This window comes from Pseudochaenichthys georgianus, chromosome 21 (genome assembly GCF_902827115.2).
Source record: "Pseudochaenichthys georgianus chromosome 21, fPseGeo1.2, whole genome shotgun sequence".
Classification (NCBI taxonomy): Eukaryota; Metazoa; Chordata; class Actinopteri; order Perciformes; family Channichthyidae; genus Pseudochaenichthys; species Pseudochaenichthys georgianus.
Window position 1 is genome coordinate 18,273,197 of NC_047523.1, and position 21,465 is coordinate 18,294,661.

Sequence of the window (21,465 nt, forward strand, 5' to 3'; positions counted from 1 at the left end):
ACCAAAAAAACCGACTTTATTCCGTTTTTAAACCAAAACGGGAAAACAGATAAATCAACGTTTTGGTTTTGTTTGTATGATTTACGGATAATCGAGTGAATGCTGGGAAAACGAGGAGAAGGCGCATTATGAAGGAGGTGTCCGGTCGCCAGGGTGTGTGTGTGTGTGTGTGACTGGCATTTTTTTTCAGAACATATGATAGTGACGTTTGTTCTGGTGCACGTCCGACAGCATTTAGCACTACATCGAGATTAAGATTAAACTAATTTACTTTGGGAACACCCAAAAGTAAATTACTGTTCATGGTCATTTGAAAACAAATGCTGGTGTCGGACAGACACAAACACACCGAACACGCAGAGCCCGACACAAACACACCGAACACGCAGAGCCCCCCACACCCACCCACACACACACACACACACACACACACACACACACACACACACACACACACACACACACACACACACACACACACACACACACACACACACAACACACACACACACACACACACACACACACACACACACACACACACACACACACACACACACACACACACACACACACACACACACACACACACACACACACACACACACACACACACACACACACACACACACACCATCATCATCATCATGCGCCTTAGTGACTGGACATCTCACGTAGCAGCCTGCAGTCACTCTTAAGCTGTTCTGATGAAGGTAAACACAGCGAAGGCGGTGCGTAAAAAGGCACAGCTCTCGGCGCGCTGGTGCTGCACTTCTCAGAGGCGGAGTATACGTCCCGCTGCCTAGATCTAAAACATTTTCTATATACACAAAATAACCATTTCTCTCAAATATTGTTCACAAATCTGAGATAGTGAGCACTTCTCCTTTGCCGAGATAATCCATCCCACCTCACAGGTGTGGCATATCAAGATGCTGATTAGACAGCATGATTATTGCACAGGTGTGCCTTAGGCTGGCCACAATAAAAGGCCACTCTAAAATGTTCAGTTTTATCACACAGCACAATGCCACAGATGTCGCAAGTTTTGAGGGAGCGTGCAATTGGCATGCTGACAGCAGGAATGTCCACCAGAGCTGTTGCCCGTGAATTGAATGTTCATTTCTCTACCATAAGCCGTCTCCAAAGGCGTTTCAGAGAATTTGGCAGTACATCCAACCGGCCTCACAAACGCAGACCACGTGTAACCACACCAGCCCAGGACCTCCACATCCAGCATGTTCACCTCCAAGATCGTCTGAGACCAGCCACTCGGACAGCTGCTGCAACAATCGGTTTGCATAACCAAAGAATTTCTGCACAAACTGTCAGAAACCGTCTCAGGGAAGCTCATCTGCATGCTCGTCGTCCTCATCGGGGTCTCGACCTGACTCCGGTTCGTCGTCATAACCGACTTGAGTGGGCAAATGCTCACATTCGATGGTGTCTGGCACGTTGGAGAGGTGTTCTCTTCACGGATGAATCCCGGTTTTCACTGTTCAGGGCAGATGGCAGACAGCGTGTGTGGCGTTGTGTGGGTGAGCGGTTTTCTGATGACAATGTTGTGAATCGAGTGGCCCATGGTGGTGGTGGGGTTATGGTATGGACGACGAACACAGGTGCATTTTATTGATGGCATTGTGAATGCACAGAGATACCGTGACGAGATCCTGAGGCCCATTGTTGTGCCATTCATCCACGACCATCACCTCATGTTGCAGCATGATAATGCACGGTCCCATGTTGCAAGGATCTGTACACAATTCCTGGAGGCTGAAAACATCCCAGTTCTTGCATGGCCAGCATACTCACCGGACATGTCACCCATTGAGCATGTTTGGGATGCTCTGGATCGGCGTATACGACAGCGTGTTCCAGTTCCTGCCAATATCCAGCAACTTCGCACAGCCATTGAAGAGGAGTGGACCAACATTCCACAGGCCACAATCAACAACCAGATCAACTCTATGCGAAGGAGATGTGTTGCACTGCGTGAGGCAAATGGTGATCACACCAGATACTGGTGTTCGGACCCCCCCAATAAAGCAAAATTGCACGTTTCAGAGTGGCCTTTTATTGTGGCCAGCCTAAGGCTCACCTGTGCAATAATCATGCTGTCTAATCAGCATCTTGATATGCCACACCTGTTAGGTGGGATGGATTATCTCGGCAAAGGAGAAGTGCTCACTATCACAGATTTTTTTCAGATTTGTGAACAATATTTGAGAGAAATGGTTATTTTGTGTATATAGAAAATGTTTTAGATCTTTGAGTTCATCTCATGAAAAATGGGGGCAAAAACAAAAGTGTTGCATTTATATTTTTGTTCAGTGTATAAAACAGCTGTGGCAGCAGATACCGTGAGGGTCCCGGACATGAATTCATAGATCATGGCAGACTGGTTTACTCTCCTGTTTTGCCAATCCGGTGCTTAAACAAATAGCTCTACACCCCTGGCCGACATATCCTTAAAATGAAGTCCGAGTTTGAAATATATCTCAAATAATGTATGCACTACCATTTCCCCACATAAACATAACAGTCTGCAATTAAACGGTTGTCTCCTGTGCGCTCCTCTTCCTACTTGGCGCACCGGTAACTTTCTCGTGCGCACAAGAGAATGAGACCCTGAGCCGCCGAATCCCTCGGAACATCATAAAAGCCATTTTCAACGGTTTTCTGGTGAAAGATTAACTAGGCTACTGGATGAAATAATATGACTGGTATAGGTGCAAAAATTAAACACTTTTTAAAAAAATATTATGATAACATTTTTATAATTCTGCAAATATTACGATAAACTCACAGCTATTTCGCGGCCCGGCAGTAACCCCTGAGCTACACTACCAAATATCCAATATGGCGACCAGCAGCCCACGCTGTCCACTATGTCTAAGCCAATCACATCGCTAGCTTCCCTTGACGTCACACAGATCTCGCGAGCAGTTGCGATATTTTGCGAGACTTCGTGAGTTCAGTAATGGCCGCCATATCAGAAGCCGACACGATGTTTTTCGTCTTTTCTCAGTGCAAATTTCTCGATCTATGGAAGGTTTTAGATGGTTTAGAACAAAAAAGGAGAATATACGTAAGTGCTAGTTTCTTTGCGAGTCCAAGTACCGGTTCCCGACATTCCGGTTTTAACCGAAACTTTTTACAAGTCCAGTACCGGTTCGGTGTACCGGTACGCAGCACTAGCTGAAACTAATAGCTTTGCAAAAAAACAATAACAAGAATATGCCCTGAGGCGGGCAGGAAAGATTTTTGGCTGACCCCTCCCACCCTGAACACTAACTGTTTAACCCCCTCCAACAAATGCCAAACAGATCACCCATTCTAGCCCTGTTTCATACCCCTCTATTTCAGCCATGTTAATAAAGGGCTGGTTCTGGCCCTTTAAATGTTGCCGAGCTGCTGCTGGCCACGCCCCTTTGGAGCATGCATGAGCTCTCCTCTGTGAAGACAAAAGGCGCGTTCACACCACAGTACTTTTCCCACTTTAGTTCCGAAATGTCGCGTTCACACCAAAAAGAGCCGGAACAAAAATTAGTTCATCAGAACCTTTTTTACGCCCTTTTGCATCCCTGCTAGAGAGCAGGTACTTTCGTGGGAGAAAAAGGTTCATATGTCTGATACAACAACACAAAAGAAAACATGGGAGCGGTGGAGATGAGGTGTCGGCGTTCTGGCGATTTTCTCGGAAGCCAGTCCCCAACTCCGGGGACTTCGGGTGGCAGTATACGTCGTGAAGTTGTTTGCGGCCTGCCAGTAAACCCAACACAGAAGAAGAAGCAGTGACGTCAGCGGCTTCATTTGCCTAATCCTCCCCCAGGGACTTATTCCGGTGTGAATGCGATCTGTACTTAGTTCATGAGAACTAAAGAGTTCTCATGAACTAAGTTCTCACGAACCTTTGTGGGAAAAGTACTGCAGTGTGAATGCGCCTAAAGCTTTCTACCGGCAGATACAGCTAAATGCTGCAGTGATTAAAAGCCATATCATGTTCTAAACCACTGAAACTCTTTCTCTCTCGCAGGTTTACCACAAGGAAAGTACTTTTTTATATCCTGCTTTTTTACACAGTGATAGTGATACTTGCTAATGTAAACACAGACCATATTACTTCCCAAAAATGTTACGCATTGTTTCTGATACAGCAACGTTTCTGATAGGGGCTGATAGGTTGGTGCGGAATGTTGCCAGGAGTTCAACGTAAAGCCAGCCCACATTTTAGTAATGTCGTCATGACCACAGCAAATCTGGATCAGCCCCGTTAAACCCCCGTTTTTAGAGATGTGGGGGTTATTTGACACTTTGTGAGTCTCCTTTCACACCGGGGGTATAAAAAACATCAAAAAGTGCATTTTGAATAATAGTTGACCTTTAACCGAGATATTCGTCCCAGGTCTGATGTAGCATGGTAGCGAAAGAGGACCAAGAAGTTCCAAAATTAAGAGATTTGAACATCATGGTTATTCATCAATGTGAATACATTTACTTTGATTCTTTATACCGAGCCCTTACTACTTTAAAACTAAAAATAAACCTTTATGAAAGACTGAAACTTTGGTAAGAAGGTTGTTTCTCAGAAATAATATCTGAACACACACAACAGGAGCACAGTTGAGCAGGAAGTGGTCAGTACCTGACGCAGCTGTTGGAGCAGAGAATGCTGCAGCCCAGGGGTTGCTCTCTGGCTCTGGGCTCTTCTTAGTCGACAGGTCAATGGGAGAGCTGCTGCTGCTGGGAGCTTCAGTCTGAGGCTCTGTTTGCTCCCCCGGTGTGAACGTGATGCTCGAAACCCCAGTGCTGCTCGAAACCCCAGTGCTGCTCGAAACCCCAGTGCTGCTCGAAACCCCAGTGCTGCTCGAAACCTCAGTGCTGTCCGTGGCTTCAGTGCGACTGAATGTCGGGTCTGACGTTGGTTCCTCCACAGCAGGGCTGCTGGACGTTGGCTCCTCTACAGGTGGGCTGCTGGACGTTGGCTCCTCTACAGGTGGGCTGCTGGACGTTGGCTCCTCTACAGGTGGGCTGCTGGACGTTGGCTCCTCTACAGGTGGGCTGCTGGACGATGGCTCCTCTACAGGTGGGCTGCTGGATGATGGCTCTTCCACAGCAGGGCTGCTGGATGATGGCTCCTCCACAGCAGGGCTGCTGGATGATGGCTCCTCCACAGCAGGGCTGCTGGGTGATGGCTCCTCCACAGCAGGGCTGCTGGGTGATGGCTCCTCCACAGCAGGGCTGCTGGGTGATGGCTCCTCCACAGCAGGGCTGCTGGGTGATGGCTCCTCCACAGCAGGGCTGCTGGATGATGGCTCCTCCACAGCAGGGCTGCTGGGTGATGGCTCCTCCACAGCAGGGCTGCTGGGTGATGGCTCCTCCACAGCAGAGCTGCTGGATGATGGCTCCTCCACAGCAGGGCTGCTGGAGGTTGGCTCCTCCACAGCAGGGCTGCTGGAGGTTGGCTCCTCCACAACAGGGCTGCTGGAGGTTGGCTCCTCCACAGCAGGGCTGCTGGAGGTTGGCTCCTCTAAAGCAGGGCTGCATGAGGCATTTTCAGCTTGGTTTAAAAGGACACCCTGAAACAAATCAAATAAAAAATTAAATAATACTCTCTAAATCAGGGATGGGCCAATGGCGGCCCACCTCTTCTTTTTGTGGCCCTCATTAATTTATAAACAACGTAATTAATAAAAAAATTAAAAATAAATAATGTTTTACTTGTAGTACTGATACCGTCCAATAGACTCATAGTTACGTTGCGAGCTGCGTAGATGATTTAGTTCGGCAGCCAAATACCGCAAAATAATCTGTGACGCGTTTGTGTGTATTGTGTTTGTTTCCCGGGGAAACACTCACAAGAAACACCGGCTGTTATGCCTGCTGTGACGTTAAGTTACCGCTTGTAATTATGCCTTTACAAGCTTAAAAGTTGTATTTATCATCTAAATTTGGCGAAACAAGTTTAATATTCTAAAAACCAAGACTTTGTTTATTTGAAATCAGATGAAAACAAACTGTCGCGGATACTGCCGTGTTATCTATGATTACTATACGCTTTTCATTCATAATTTCAGCGGGAGGGAGGGGGAGCGGCGCTGAGGAACAGCAGAGAGTTGACTGGTGTCTGTGTTGACATTCCCCTTATTGTGCGTCAGCAGAGACAGGCTACAAGTGTCTTAGGTTCAAGTTAGACAACTAATGTCTGGGTTAGTGTTCATGACTTCATGTTTATGTCATCTTAATGCACACATATTTTCCGTGCTTTCCAATAGATTAATTCCACTATTAAATAACTTGTTCAATACAAACATGCCACTTGTACAAATTAAATAACATTTCAGTGAAATTATATTTGTTTAGTGAGCCTATTAGAGGATGTTCCCTGAGAGATTGTAAAATGTCAATGAAGATGTCAGACTTAGTATATTTGTTAATAATTACATAAAATACATGGAATTTGTGTGTGTGAGTTCCAAGTGAATATGTGGCCCCCTGGTGGCCAGTACATCAATTATGTACCAGGCCGATTATCGGCGTCAGGCCGACGATGAGCGTCGACACGCCCTACTCAGATTGGTGTGTCCCGCACCATCGGGTCTTTTCAGCCGGGCCGACGTCTTTTCAGCCGAAAACCCGCCGATTCAACATGTTCAATCGGCGGCGGCAAATAATCGATTAATATTCGCCAGGGCTGTCCGATTTTCGAATTTGATCATGGTCTGTTTCTGGCATCCCTAGTACACTGAACAAAAATATAAACGCAACACTTTTGTTTTTGCTCCCATTTTTCATGAGGTGAACTCAAAGATCTAAAACATTTTCTATATACACAAAATAACCATTTCTCTCAAATATTGTTCACTAATCTGAAAAAATCTGTGATAGTGAGCACTTCTCCTTTGCCGAGATAATCCATCCCACCTCACAGGTGTGGCATATCAAGATGCTGATTAGACAGCATGATTATTGCACAGTTGTGCCTTAGGCTGGCCACAATAAAAGGCCACTCTGAAATGTTCAGTTTTATCACACAGCACAATACCACAGATGTCGCAAGTTTTGAGGGAGCGTGCAATTGGCATGCTGACAGCAGGAATGTCCACCAGAGCTGTTGCCCGTGAATTGAATGTTCATAAGCTACCATAAGCCGTCTCCAAAGGCGTTTCAGAGAATTTGGCAGTACATCCAACCGGCTTCACAACCGCAGACCACATGTAACCACACCAGCCCAGGACCTCCACATCCAGCATGTTCACCTCCAAGATCGTCTGAGACCAGCCACTCGGACAGCTGCTGGAACAATTGGTTTGCATAACCAAAGAATTTCTGCATAAACTGTCAGAAACCGTCTCAGGGAAGCTCATCTGCATGCTCGTCGTCCTCATCGGGGTCTCGACCTGACTCCGGTTCGTCGTCGTAACCGACTTGAGTGGGCAAATGCTCACATTCGATGGCATCTGGCACGTTGGAGAGGTGTTCTCTTCACGGATGAATCCCGGTTTTCACTGTTCAGGGCAGATGGCAGACAACGTGTGTGGCGTCGTGTGGGTGAGCGGTTTTCTGATGTAAATGTTGTGAATCGAGTGTTCCATGGTGGTGGTGGGGTTATGGTATGGGCAGGCGTATGGTATGGACGACGAACACAGGTGCATTTTATTGATGGCATTGTGAATGCACAGAGATACCGTGACGAGATCCTGAGGCCCATTGTTGTGCCATTCATCCACGACCATCACCTCATGTTGCAGCATGATAATGCACGGCCCCATGTTGCAAGGATCTGTACACAATTCCTGGAGACTGAAAACATCCCAGTTCTTGCATGGCCAGCATACTCACCGGACATGTCACGCATTGAGCATGTTTGGGATGCTCTGGATCGGCGTATACGACAGCGTGTTCCTGTTCCTGCCAATATCCAGCAACTTCGCACAGCCATTGAAGAGGAGTGGACCAACATTCCACAGGCCACAATCAACAACCTGATCAACTCTATGGGAAGGAGATGTGTTGCACTGCGTGAGGCAAATGGTGGTCACACCAGATACTGACTGGTTTTCGGACCCCCCCCAGACCCACCCAATAAAGCAAAACTGCACGTTTCAGAGTGGCCTTTTATTGTGGCCAGCCTAAGGCACACCTGTGCAATAATCATGCTGTCTAATCAGCATCTTGATATGCCACACCTGTGAGGTGGGATGGATTATCTCGGCAAAGGAGTAGTGCTCACTATCACAGATTTTTTCAGATTTGTGAACAATATTTGAGAGAAATGGTTATTTTGTGTATATAAAAAATGTTTTAGATCTTTGAGTTCATCTCATGAAAAATGGGAGCAAAAACAAAAGTGTTGCATTTATATTTTTGTTCAGTGTATAAATATGGCAGTCTTTCTAAGTGTTAGGTCCATTACCAGGTCTTGTTGAGCCTTGCGGACTTCTGTATCGAAGTCTTCAGGCTTCTCAAGGTCCGTGTCACTGTCTGTGGTGCTCAGGCCGCAGAAGAAGTTGGGGGGGAGCTGGTACCTCCTGGCCCTCTCCTCCTCCTCCGGTGTCGGCTTCTTCTCCCACACCACCTGGCAGTCTGACTCTGCATACAGGACACGCCGGTTTAGGGCTAGGTATAGCATGCCATGTAGTGAATAGTATATTGGAAACATCATTATTTATGAAACAAAGCCCTAAAGATGTCAGTTGAGGATGTATTGAACCAACATTGTGCTTGAAAAAAGCCAAGTGAGGGGCCAGTAATTGGAAAAAATAGTGCCATACCATCACCACATGCTGCAGCCTTTCTCTCAGGAGGATCCAGGTAGAGCTTTCCATTCAAGGCTTTAATTGCTGACTCAAAGTCCTCGTCTGAAAATTCAAAGCATATTCTACATAAATAACTTTTATTTGCTATCATATGAGTTGTTGATCCCACAGTTCTCACTTCACTCTAACCTGGGCCATACAGTAAGAAAGAATCTTAGACAGTTTTTTTGTCTACTTCCCTGAATAAAAGTATTCAGATTATCAGAACGATGACGACCAGTTTAACAGACACTTACACATTTGGTGAAAGATATCATCAGATTCCAAATGCAAGTGTCAAAAGAGATTACCTTTTGTTGCTTAAAAAGAAAATGTTTAAATAAAAACATACTAATTGATCCTAATTTCAAATGTCAGGATGGTTATGTGGGATATACACGTCAATCATGCAGGCAACAAGCAATTTGCACTTTAAAAGGTCCCATGTCATGCTTTTCGGGTTATTACCCGTCCTCTTGTGTGTTATGAAGCTTTTTATGCATGTAAACGGTCTGGAGAGTCACAAACCCTCAAAGTACACCCTGTAGCGAGTAAAACTCTAACACAGAAAAGACCTGTCTGCTGCCCCAGAATGCCTCGTTGGAGATTTCTCTTTTTCTATTGTTTTCTTCCTGGGTACAGTAACGTGCCCATACCCAAATGGACCAATCCGTGGAGCCGTTACGTTACGTCCGCAGAGCCGTTAGGTTAAGTCTTCCTCACACACAGACACTCAATCTTTTCTCAGCTGCAGCTCCACCGATTTCCCCTCCCTGAGACGGCGGGATGCGGCGAGGCGGTGTGTGAGCACACACACAAACTCCCAGCCAGGCTGCGGGTGTGTGTGTGTGTTCGGCTGGTTTCAGGCTGTGTCTCGCTGTCTCGCAGACGGCCACTGGGCTCATAGGGAGGGGGGGCAGGAGCTCCAACAAGGCGTTTAGGACAGAGAGTGAATACACATATTTTACAGAGATGCTGTATGAGAAACCAATGTGATTTTGGAAAATTGGGGGATCGGGTTTTTTTATATATAATTTTTTTTTTTTTTTTTTTAAATGTAATGTTACAAAACAAAAATGCCCATGTTCACGTCTTAAAGTCATCCTGAGGACTTAGTTTTGGTTTAAAATTACACAACATCATGTATGTGTTGCTTTCTTTGGGCTTGTTTTCATAGACCTGGTTGCTTATTTCTCTCAAATCTGGCAACAGAGTGGGCGCAGTGTCTAATAGTAGCAGTAAGCTACTAGCACGAGAGGCTATGTTCAGCTGGTGACTCGGGTGTCGGGACAGAGAAAATGTCAGGAGTTTGGAAGTATTATAAAATTGAAAGCGAAGGCAGTGTAACAGCCAGATGCAATGTTTGCAAGGCAGAGGTTCCGCGTGGTGGAAAGAACAGAGCTACGTTCAACACGACCAATCTAATACGCTACCTGAGAAACAAACACCAACAACAACACGACGAGTACACAGCGGCCACTCAGGTAACGGCACTGAAACAACCGACACTTTCAGAGACTTTCAAAAGGAAAGAGAAACTGCCCCAGAACAGTGAAAAGGCCAACACAATAACAGCCAAGATAGCTGAATTCATCGCGTTGGATGACCAGCCGTTATCTGTTACCTTTTTTTTCTCTTAATGCATTGCATAAAGATCGGATCGGGAAAAATTGGTATCGGCAGATTGTCAAAATCAAATGATCGGAATGGGATCGGGAGCAAAAAAAGGTGATCGGGACATCCCTAGTGAGGGTGTAATGTGCAGAGGGATAAAAAAGAAAAGAAAAAAGAAGATATATATATTTATAATATACCATATACGTGCGATAGGGCTGCACGATATTGAAAAAAACTGACATTGCGATTTTAACGTCTCTGTATAAAAAAATTATTTCATTTATAATCCATAATTCCATTTTTATGTAAAAATCGCAGAGCAAAAGTTAGCTGCTAATGGTAGCCACCAGACCGGACCGGAAGCTGCTGCTTCCGGTCTTGGCTATGCGGCAGTCCAACACACACAAATTACCAAATAAGGAGTGAGAGTGACTTGTAGCCAAAACCGGAAGCTGCATACACTCTGGTGGCTACCATTAGCAGCTAACTTTTGTGCTCCGATTTTTACATAAAAATTGAATTATGGATTATAAACAATTGATTCAAAGCCACAGATACATTATCAACCTATGGATTAACCGATTCAGCCGCGTTTTTTCTCGTTTTAATGCCATTGAACACGTCTTTTGATCAGATTAACAGCTACGGTGAGACGATCTCCCGTAAAAGCTCCGTAAAAGGTACGTGTTGTGATGTCTGTGTTTGCTTCCCCTGTTGCGAGATCGGATCGCTTAGATACTATATTATAAATAATCTGTGGAGTCTCAGCTTTAATCGGATATATTGTATGTGCAGTTTCGATAAGTAATAAGGGTATCTTTATTTTGAATTCTGTGCTAAAGTGCGTTAGCATTTTTAAAAAAAATGAATAAAACCGCACGTCCCTGCGGTGTGAATATCGCGCATGCGCATATCGCGGTTATCGCCATGACACGGTATATTGTTCAGCCCTAACGTGCGATGATTAGTCGACTAATCTCCTGAATTGACGACCATCTAAATATCTTTACCATCAGTTTGGTCGTCGCTGGTGTAGCCTGGTTCATTCTGGTAGCAGAAGAAGGTGAGAGGCAGCAGGAGTTCCTGGGCTAAAGCTGCCTGTTCGGCAGTTGGTTCCCTGACGTACACAACTTCCACTTCCGAGTCCTTGTACGACCCAACGCTACCTCCTTCTTTCTGGGGGGCCCCTGTGACAGACGGATACAAAAGAAGCAGAACAGGTTAATCAGCCTGGGATCGAAGTGCATATATTAAAAGGAGCTTCTTCATTCCTTTCATAGCCACAGGTGTTAGTTCCACACACACACACCACAAATAAATCATGCACAAATGCAAAAATGAACGACATGCATTTGATTTATTAATGTGTGGGACAAGTCTCAGTGTTTTTTCATTTGACCGACTTACTGTAGGACACGTGGTCATGAAACATTAAATAGCAAAAACACCTGAGTTTTTACTGTCATTAGCCTTTGCTGAGGTGCGCATTGCCGGCAGAAGCCAGACTAGACAGGGAATTGCATTTCATGCTGTTGCTACACATCCTTCTCTAAAAATGGCACCTGTGACGTTCGCATAGTGCGTTTCCCTCTGAGGAATCTCCCCAGCTCACCTTTCAGAAGACGTTCAGGTTTACTGATGAGTCTCCTGTTGCTACACTAAACTGTAGCTTGATTAAGGAAACGCTTACTTGTCATTAACCTTTACCATCAGCCATTTTAGCATCTTTAGTTACATCTGTGAATGTGGTGTGTGTATATATAAATAAAATGGCACATAAATTAGCACATTTAAACTCTCCTGTGTGAGACACTTTTTATTATGGCAAGAACTGTTGCGTGTTAAAAACTGCACATCCACACACTGGACATGCACCACGTTAGCGGTTTCTTTTCACTCCGTGCATCCAAGTTATTTCTGTCTAGTGATAAGGGCCAGCCATATGATAGCTGAGAAGTGTTAACACACACAGCAGTAGTTAGAGTACCTGGGGGTTCAAATTGGGTAGTTGATGTGCTGGTCCAAAAAGCCATTGGGTTATCTTTGAAAAGCCTAAAATCCAGCCCTGAAGGATGATGGGTAGTTGGGCGAAGAAAAACTAATTGTGAGGCTGGTATAATAAAGAACATGGCTAAAAGTGTTAAAAATAAAAATGTGATATCTACTGTATATGTGTTTGAGTGTGTGTTGAATGAATTGTGTTTGATTTCAAGGGTTTGCAACATACTCAAAATGTATAGAAATAATGAAATAACATAATGAAACAGTGTTATATAGTGACTACATGAAGATTAAATGGGAAATCACTGATTCAAATGCAACTCTATCTTAGACATTTTTGAAAAAGGTCTTGACTGGGTCAACTGAAAAGATGGTGGAGCTAATGAGATGCTGATGAAACAAGACCACGGAGTATAACGCAAATAAACAAAAACAGTCGTGATACTCATTCAAAAACAAAATCAGACAAATATATGAAGTATTTTTACCTTTCTCTGGGATCTTGAAGGCTGGTTCTGCTGGTGAAGCCTTTGCAGAACATCCATCTTTGGCTTTCGAACCGGATGCAGATTCCTCAGCCTCAGAGGGAAATGTATGAAAACCAAAAATCTTCTGAAGGCTTTGAGTGCCGAAGACAAACTTAGGGGGGGACACCACTGTCTTTGAAGCGTTGGCTGGACTTGGAGGCCCAGCTATGATTGGCTTACTTTCGGGGCGGAGCTCGGTACGTTCCTTTGTGGTCTCTTCCAGAACAGCGATGGCTGCCTTTCCACACAATGGTGTAGCACTCTGGACAGATGCTGTAGATTCGCCGTCTTGCGGCGTGGAATCGCTCTCTGTCACTTGAGTCATGAGTTCCTCTTTTTCTTCGGCGACCTTGGCCTCATCAAATACCTGTTTGAATGTGTCTGCAGTGTCCTGCAGCTTGAATCTCACAGCTAGCTGTTCAATACTTCCCTCTACGGCTTCAGAAAAGTCCATGGCACTCCAGACCCAGGCCTTCTCCGCGCCCTTCATGGGTTCAAGCTTCATGGCGGATGTGATCCGGTGGTTGGCGCAGATCTTAAGTACCTGGTCTCTCCTCATTATCAACCTCACTCGTTTGGTGTCATAACTCTGCAAGACCCTAAGGTCTCCAATGCCCCTCTCCTTCCACTGACCCAGTGTCTTATCATAGCGATACAGTTTGGCCCTGTGACTGAAGACCACCTGTTCATTTTCTTCCCCTGTGGAAACGTCCACCAAATCAGGCAAGGGGACCACAGGTTCAAAGTACTGGCCGTCCCTCTCCTCGTCCTGGGATATGTCCTGCTCGTCATCAGTACCCACAGAGGCTCTACTCAGGTTAAGCTTAGCAGGAGACTTGGAGGGGCTGATGCCAGGTTGGAAGCTGAAGCTGAAGCCACTGGTTGACTCTCCAAAGCAGAAAAGGTTTTTCCTCGGGGGGCTGCTGGCAAGAGGAGAGGCATAGACTGATGAGTCGGCAGTATCCTCTAAAGCCTCCTCTCTTAGGTCGTAGTTATCCCACTCTAAGGTGGGGCCGGTGGTTTCACCGTGAGGCTTAATTGCAAGGTTTGAGACATTGCTGGATGTTGTGACGTCTCCCTGCCTGTCCTCGTCTTTGATCTTTGTTTTCCCGTCTGTCAAAAAGAACTTCAGGTCTTTCAAACCGGATTTCATTTCCTCTGCTTTCTGAATGAGGCGTGCTGTTCTGCCTGTGTCGACGAGCTTGTGGGGGGTTTGTAAAGGAATGTCCAAGAGCAGTCTCTGACACTCTTCAAACTTCTCCTTGAACTCCAATGCAAGCTCTGGGGTTTTAAACTTAGCAGCCAACTGTTCAAGTTTAGCATCTCCTTCGGAGAAGTCACTGGCCATCCACATCCATGCTTTGTCTGAGCCTGCCAGGGGCTTCAGATTCATGGTGGTGTTGATCCAGTGGTTGGCACACACCTTGAGAACTTGTTCTCTTCTCATCAGCACCCTTAGCCTGCCATTAGTGCTGTTTTTCAAGAATTTAAGGACCCCTACGCCACGCTCCTTCCACTGACTGGAGTCCGAGTCAAATCTGAACAGTTTGAGACGCTGAGAATAAAGAACCTGTTCATCTTCCTCCCCCGTTACCACGTCCACCGTATCAGGCATCTGGACCACTGGTTCAAACTGGATGTCGTCATTTTCTTCTGTTTTATACATGCCTTCGTCATCTAGCTCATTATTTGCGGCTGTCTTGGTGGGGGTGGAGAACAGCTGCTCACCAGCCCTGGTGAAACCATGGAAGTCCGGGTCTGCCTGGCCAAAGCGGAAGTCCCCTTCAGTGGAGCTGGCCAAGTCTGCAAAACTGGACGTATTGGTATTTCCAGAAATTAATGGATTTTGACCTTGCTCTGTTTGGCCCACTGAGGTTGAAGACACATGTTCTTGTTCCTTGTGCTTTTCAGCTATACTTTTCAGAAAACTGGAGGCTGACCCTGATTGAGGTGTTTGATTATCGGTGCAGGGAGTTTCTGCTGTAGAGTCCTGAATGCCAAACTTGAACCCACCGGCTGGAACTGGCATTGTGAAGGAAAAGCCTGAATCACTAGTGCTACTAGGTGCAGCCTGAGGAACTTCAAACTTAAAAGAGGCAGCTGAGCTTTTCTCTTTGTTTTGTCCAAACTGAAAAGTGCTGCCAGTTTCAAAAGGCATTGTAAATCCAGTTCCAGCAGGCTGGCTTGATGAACTCTTAGTTCCAAACGAAAAGCTAAACGTGGAGGCAGAGGCGCTGCTTGTGCTTTTAGCATTGGGATTTGGTGTTTGACATGCCAAACATTTATTAGCAGAGGCATGGTTTCTCACCAGACAAATGTCACAATCCCATTCCCCGTCCTTCTTGTCAAACATGGCTTTTAGAGAGGAAGTGGCACGTGGAGCATTGCAGGCAATGCATTCAGCAGCCGATGCATCATTTCTGACCAGGCAGGAATCACAGTCCCACTGCTCATCCTTTTTTGTCGCATCTGCCCCAAATCCTGACACTGCTGGCGGATTGGGGGCTACTCGAGCCCCCTCTGTTAATTTAGCAGCAGGGTTTGGGGTAATACAGGCCACACATTTGTCAGCAGTGGCTTCATTTCTTACTTCGCAAACATTGCAGTCCCACTGACCGACCTTCTTGCCAAACTTGGCGCCAAACCCAGAGGCAAATGCAGATACAGAGGGGGCATCTGCAGGTGGTGCCGTTTGTGCTGTAGCAGTCGTTTTCGGTTTAAGACTCGTACAAGAAACACAACTGTCTGCAGAGGCCTCATTTCTTACTTCGCAAACATTGCATTCCCACTGACCGGGCTTCTTGCCAAACTGAGCACCAAAGCCAGCACCAAAAGCATTAGTTACAGTGTCAGCAGGTTTTGAGGTGCTGGTGCCAAAGGTAAATGAGGAGGGGACAGATGCTCCAAAAGCACCAAACCCAGTAAATGTAGAGCCAGAACTACTGGATTTTGATGAATCAGTCCCAAATTTGAAGCTAAAGGGACTGGCTTTGGTTTCACCAGCAGCTTGAATGTCTGGCTTGGATGAAGAATTGGGATTAGCACTTTGACAAGCGGCACAACGCATATCAGTGGGTTTATTTCTAACACAGCAAACATTGCACTCCCATTCCCCGTCTTTAATAGAAAATTGGGCTGCCAGTGATGACGAAACATTTACGCTTTCCTCTTTCTTCTCCTGTTGATCATTTTTGTCTGCCGAATTGAGCACAACTTGCTGGGCTTCCTCAAACTTGGCTTTGAAAAGGGATGCCTCTTCTGTGGTTTTAAAGCGGATGGCCAGCTGTTCGGTCTTAGGCTCTTCGTCTGCATAATCGATGGCATTCCACACCCAGGATTTGTCTGAGCCGGCATTTGGTTTGAGTAGCATATCAGCATTGATGTAGTGGTTTGCACAGATCTTCAGGACCTGTTCCCTTCTCATAAGGAGGCGGACCTTTCCTTTAGAGCTGTGCTTTAGGATTTTAACGTTACCGATGCCCCGCTCCTTCCACTCTTTTGTGTCTGTGTCAAATCTAAACAGCTTTGCTCTATTGCAAAACATTTCCTCCTCCTCTTCCTCACCCGTCTTCACATCCACTTTATCAGGCAGGGGTACAATGGGTTCAAAGTGAGGACCATCCTCATCCTCCTCAACGTGAGTGCCATCATTGTCACTCTCTGCTGCTCTTTCCTCTTCTGCTGCCGGCACGGCAACCCCAAACACTGGCTTGGTAACGTCACCAAATTTGAATGGCTGCTCCGTCTTTGCAAAAAGACTCCCAGTGGCTGTGCTTTGTGCAGGATCAGTAAAGGAGAAGCCGGCAACAGTTTTGTTGCCGAAGGTGAAGAGGCTTGTTTGGTTGGGGGGCTGCTCCTGGCCTGGAAGGTTATCTGGGGCAGTGTCCGTTTTGGTGGGAATTTCTGATGTAAGAAGACCAAGCAGGCTTTCACTGTGCTTGGCCTGGGAACCTGGGAAAGTGAAGTCTCCATCATTTGATTTGAAGTTGGAGTTGAATTTAAAACCAGATGGGGACCCTGACGGGGGAATTGCACCTGCTGCTCCAAAACTAGGCACTCTGGGGACTTCAGCGGGGGCCTGCTGGCTGAAGGACAGCTTCCCAAAGTCCATAGGCTTCCCGTCAATGCTCTTCGGTGGTTGCACAGGTACTACAGTTGGCTTGGTGAAGTAGCCAGGTTCAGGAAGGGGAGGGTTAGTAGTTGGCTGGGGTACACTCTGCCCATAATATTCTTCACTATATGGGGAAAGAAGGCTTGTGGCTGGTGATTCGAAGCGAAGAGGGGCACCAAAGACTGGTTCTTGAGGAGGGTAAATGCAGGCTGGGGCTGTCTGGAGTGGAGGAGTATGAGTAGGCTGCTGGTAGGCATACATATGCTGCTGAGGTGGCATACGGTTCATACCATACATTGGGCTCTGTAAAGACAATAACAAATATTGTCATCCTTATACTCTAAACAACTGTATTACTGTGGACTAGAGTTAAACAGTGATAATTACCTTAGTGGGGGTTACATTTGCTGCTGGGCGCAGGAGATACTGAGAGTTAGAAGCTGGAGACTGGTTGTAGTACACTGAGGGGGTTGTGGTGGAAACTTAAAAAAAAGATAGAAATACAAAAATATCTTGTTAATTGTGTACATTATTTCTGAACAGTACTTTAAAAAAACAAATACATGGATTGTTGACATTCTTTTATTGCTGCAGTGTGCTGACCTGTTAGGGGGGCCCCGTGGTAGGACTGGATTGGGGTGAAGGGCTCCTGCAGGCCTTCGGCCCCATAACTCTCACCATACATTTTGTGATGAGGGGAGTCTGCGTTCCCTGACGAGTTGTGTCTCAGATCATGAACCTCATTCTACAAAACAAGGGGCTTAATGAGAACTAACACAATTGAACTTCTTTACAGAAAAATAAACTCACACTAAAATAAGAATATAAGCATCACACACCAAGTACTTTATATTCATTAAAAACTATCAAGTAGTTCCTGTAATTGTTGATAACTTTAACTGTAGGTCTTCACTCAAAAACCTTGAATTTTAGAGACCTTCATAAGATATTCAAATCTTATCCCGTTTTCTTAATACACTTTATCATACTTCTTATCAGCGGCATCATTTACATTAAGCTATGATAAATTCAGTAGTACAACAACAGCCAAACCATACCAAGGGGAATAACTTAAGTGTAATATCTTATCCTAACCTTGAGGGCTTCAACTTGCTGACACAGCATTTGGAGGAGACTTTTCTGGTCCTCCACCCAATGAGGTTGTGTCTTGGGGGAAATCTGAATTAAAAAGGGGGAAGAAATTATGAAAAGAAACTCACTTGTAATTTGAATTGTCTCCATTATTAAAACAAGGAGACATTTAATATATAAAAATACATAAAGTATTTTATTGGATTGTCTTCTGAATGACAACCAATAACCTGAACTTACCAGGTGTCTTTTTGAAGGAGAGATGAGGCTTTTGTTCGGTGAGGTAGTGGTAAACTTAATGTGTGATATAGTGGCCGAGGTTTCTGGGGGGTGAGCTGGGCTGGAATGGACTGGTCCTCTTCGTCTTGCCTCCTCCTCCTCCTCTTCTTCATCCATACCCTCTGCACTCTCACCCAGCTGCTGGTTCACATCATTCAGGAGGTCCACAACTTCCTCCATGGAGACAGGCAGCTGTGACATGTATGAAATGGTTACACAGCTGAAGAGTTGTTCACATTAAAACACATCAAAAATAAAGAAATGAGACTCACCCTCTCAATGTCATCTGCGTTAGCGTTGTAGATCTTAGACAGGTAGGTCCTAAACTTCCTCAGGAAAGTGATGCATCTGTCCTGGGTCTCTTCAACCCCGTTGCTGGCCTCTTCTGAAAGCCGCTGGTATATCTGCCAAAGAAACACAGCACATTGGAGGAAACAAATAGCAGTTAGAAGTGTCCATATTATTTATGAACCAATTTGATATCACATATTGGCTAGACTGCCAATAATTAGAATAGGGATAAAGCCGGTTAATTTGTATAAAAACAACAATAATTTTGGACTGATGGAAAAACAATGATTGAACATAGACAGCCCTTGTTTCACCCAGACGGGGAAAGAGGAATGTATCTTGGTTATGTATAGAAGCATATTATTACCTGTGCTAACTGCCAGATGGATGACATGTTGTTGATGGTTTCCAAGGTAGCAATGGCCTCCTCCGTTTTGCCTTCAATGTCCAGAAGAGCCGCGAATGCAACCTTGGCTTCCTCTTCGTATCCCTTCACAGAAGAAATCTGCAAGGAACATGGACATGCACAGGAAAACATGTGTAAGCCAACCTGGTACTTTACAAACATTAACTTATAAATGATATCATATATAATAGCAGGGACTCATAAAGGCGCTAAAGATAAAAGGCTATCATAAAACAGGGCATGAGAAGTAAGAAATGGCAGGACCAAAAGCCATAACTTTAGGCTCAAGACAACATTGCCTCAGGATTTGAGAGGACAACATTTCAAATGATAAAATAATATTGTGCTAACCTGAATATCTTTGGAGGAAAAGTGCTTGAAGAGGGGCTCAAGTGGTTCTGGTATGCTGCGTCTGTTTTTGATCTTTTCCAACAACGGATGTACAACTTTCCAGTAGTGAACACTTCGGCCGATGTACTCCTTCTGGTCGTAGTACGAGTTCACTCCGTCACCCTGGGTTATTAAACACAGAAGGAGAGAAGGTGAGCCTGCCACAATCACTAAAGCAGCATAGACAAACGCTTCATGCATTAAGGACACAAGTCAGTTATTTGGTTGTTAAAAAAATTCCACCATGAAACAATTGGACATACAGTCAGAGAATCAGCGCATGTGGCTGTTTGGACCAGGATCACATTAACAGTTGTAGGGGCAGTGACAGAAAGGAGCAGGTGGAGAGGCATGTGTGACTGTGCAGTTTTTCTGTCAAAGTGCTCTGCTGCATGTCAGTGTGTGTCCACAACTGGCCCCCACTGCTGATCTGTAGCGTGTTCAAGCACACTATCTCAGTAATGTTTCAAATAAAGACATTTAACCATAATAATGTTCATGCAGCAAAATAATGAAATATGTCACACGCTGCCGTACGGATGCAAACATTGAGGCCACTGAAGTCAGTGGTAATGGTTTAGGTATAAGTGTATGTGCAGTGGAAGGAAGCCAAGGAATTTGTGAGTGATTATCCCCAGTGCAGAACCCCGATAGTGTCAATGACATTATAGTTGCATGAATTCTGATATAAGAGCTGTATTTCAAAATCAGACCTGTATCTTTTGGGGGATTACACATTTTTCATTTCATTTCAAACCTTTATTTATACAGATAAATCCCATTGAGATCATTGATCTCTTTTTCAAGGGAGACCTGCTCAAGTAGTTCCACATGAAACATAAAAACATAAATAGAACAACAAAAGGACATCATACAGCATCATTTACATAATTATCCACATAAACAGGTACCAATAGCTTCCGATTGACTAGCATCCATCCGAGCTTTAAAAACATTTTAGTGGCACCAGATTGTTCAGTTTTCCATTTAATTTAACATGAATTTTCCTACTATGCATTCGGAAATAATTCGATATATCCTAAAAGATAGACTGGGGGAATTTGAAAGCATATGGGGACCAATGGTTTCATTTATAAAAGGGGGACGGTCGGCTGAGATGCACTGCACAAACAATCGTTTTTGTAATGGCTTGGGTGGCACTGCTTGGGGAGGGAAGGGTGGGGGGGTAGTCTGGGCTCATTTGCACCCTTTAAGTGTATTTATTTATTTGTATTATATATACTATTTAGTATGTTCTTTCCCACTATGACTATGTATGTCATTAAGTATGTTATTCCTGTCATGCTATGTGTTTTCTTTATTAATTCTTGTTGGCTGTTCTGTTTGTCTGTATGTTGAAAAAGGGAAGCATGATTTCCACCCCAAAGTAGGGGTGTAACGGTATCCGTATTCGTCCCGTACCGCCACGGTTCGGCACATGCAGTATATATAATCCAGGGGGCGGTATTGCGCCTAAAAGCCAGCCGGCCGTAAATAACAAATGAAGAACAAGAACAAAACACAACAAACACAATATATGAAGAAGAAAAGTTAGTAGCTACGGCGAGTTTACACAACACACAGGAGCTAGAACACCCACCTGCTTCTTTTAAATCAGGTGTGTGGGAACATTTCGGGTTCCCTGTGGACTACAACAATGATGGGGTGCGAGTTGTGGATCGGACTAGGACGGTGTGTGTCGGCGTTGTTCGACAGCGGTGCGGTATGCTGGTGGTAACACGTCAAACATGCTCAATCACACCCGAGTCAGTCTCAGTCCCCAGCGAGAGGGCTTTCTCGACGGCAGGTGACCTAGTTACCGCCAACAGATCTGCCCTCACTACTGACAACGTAGACAAACTCATCTTTCTGAAGAAAAACTTGAAAATAGAGTAAAGCTTGAGTACCTTTATTTAGGCATAATGGCCTCACACACTCACAAGTTAATTACAC

General features: G+C 45.1%; 1 protein-coding gene across 1 annotated transcript in view; it reads right to left on the reverse strand.

Annotated features, from left to right (window-relative positions):
* The window catches only part of ranbp2 (RAN binding protein 2), a 46,187-nt gene that overhangs the window by 5,948 nt on the left and 18,774 nt on the right, over window positions 1-21,465 (reverse strand). The window contains exons 13-24 of the mRNA XM_034110717.2: window positions 19,474-19,635; window positions 19,084-19,221; window positions 18,698-18,829; window positions 18,387-18,617; window positions 18,150-18,233; window positions 17,658-17,799; window positions 17,442-17,536; window positions 12,905-17,357; window positions 11,426-11,602; window positions 8,775-8,861; window positions 8,417-8,592; window positions 4,646-5,579 (exon numbers count right to left, since the gene is read on the reverse strand). Of these exons, the coding sequence (XP_033966608.1) occupies window positions 4,646-5,579; window positions 8,417-8,592; window positions 8,775-8,861; window positions 11,426-11,602; window positions 12,905-17,357; window positions 17,442-17,536; window positions 17,658-17,799; window positions 18,150-18,233; window positions 18,387-18,617; window positions 18,698-18,829; window positions 19,084-19,221; window positions 19,474-19,635 (6,811 nt within the window). The remainder of the gene's footprint in view (window positions 1-4,645; window positions 5,580-8,416; window positions 8,593-8,774; window positions 8,862-11,425; window positions 11,603-12,904; window positions 17,358-17,441; window positions 17,537-17,657; window positions 17,800-18,149; window positions 18,234-18,386; window positions 18,618-18,697; window positions 18,830-19,083; window positions 19,222-19,473; window positions 19,636-21,465) is intronic.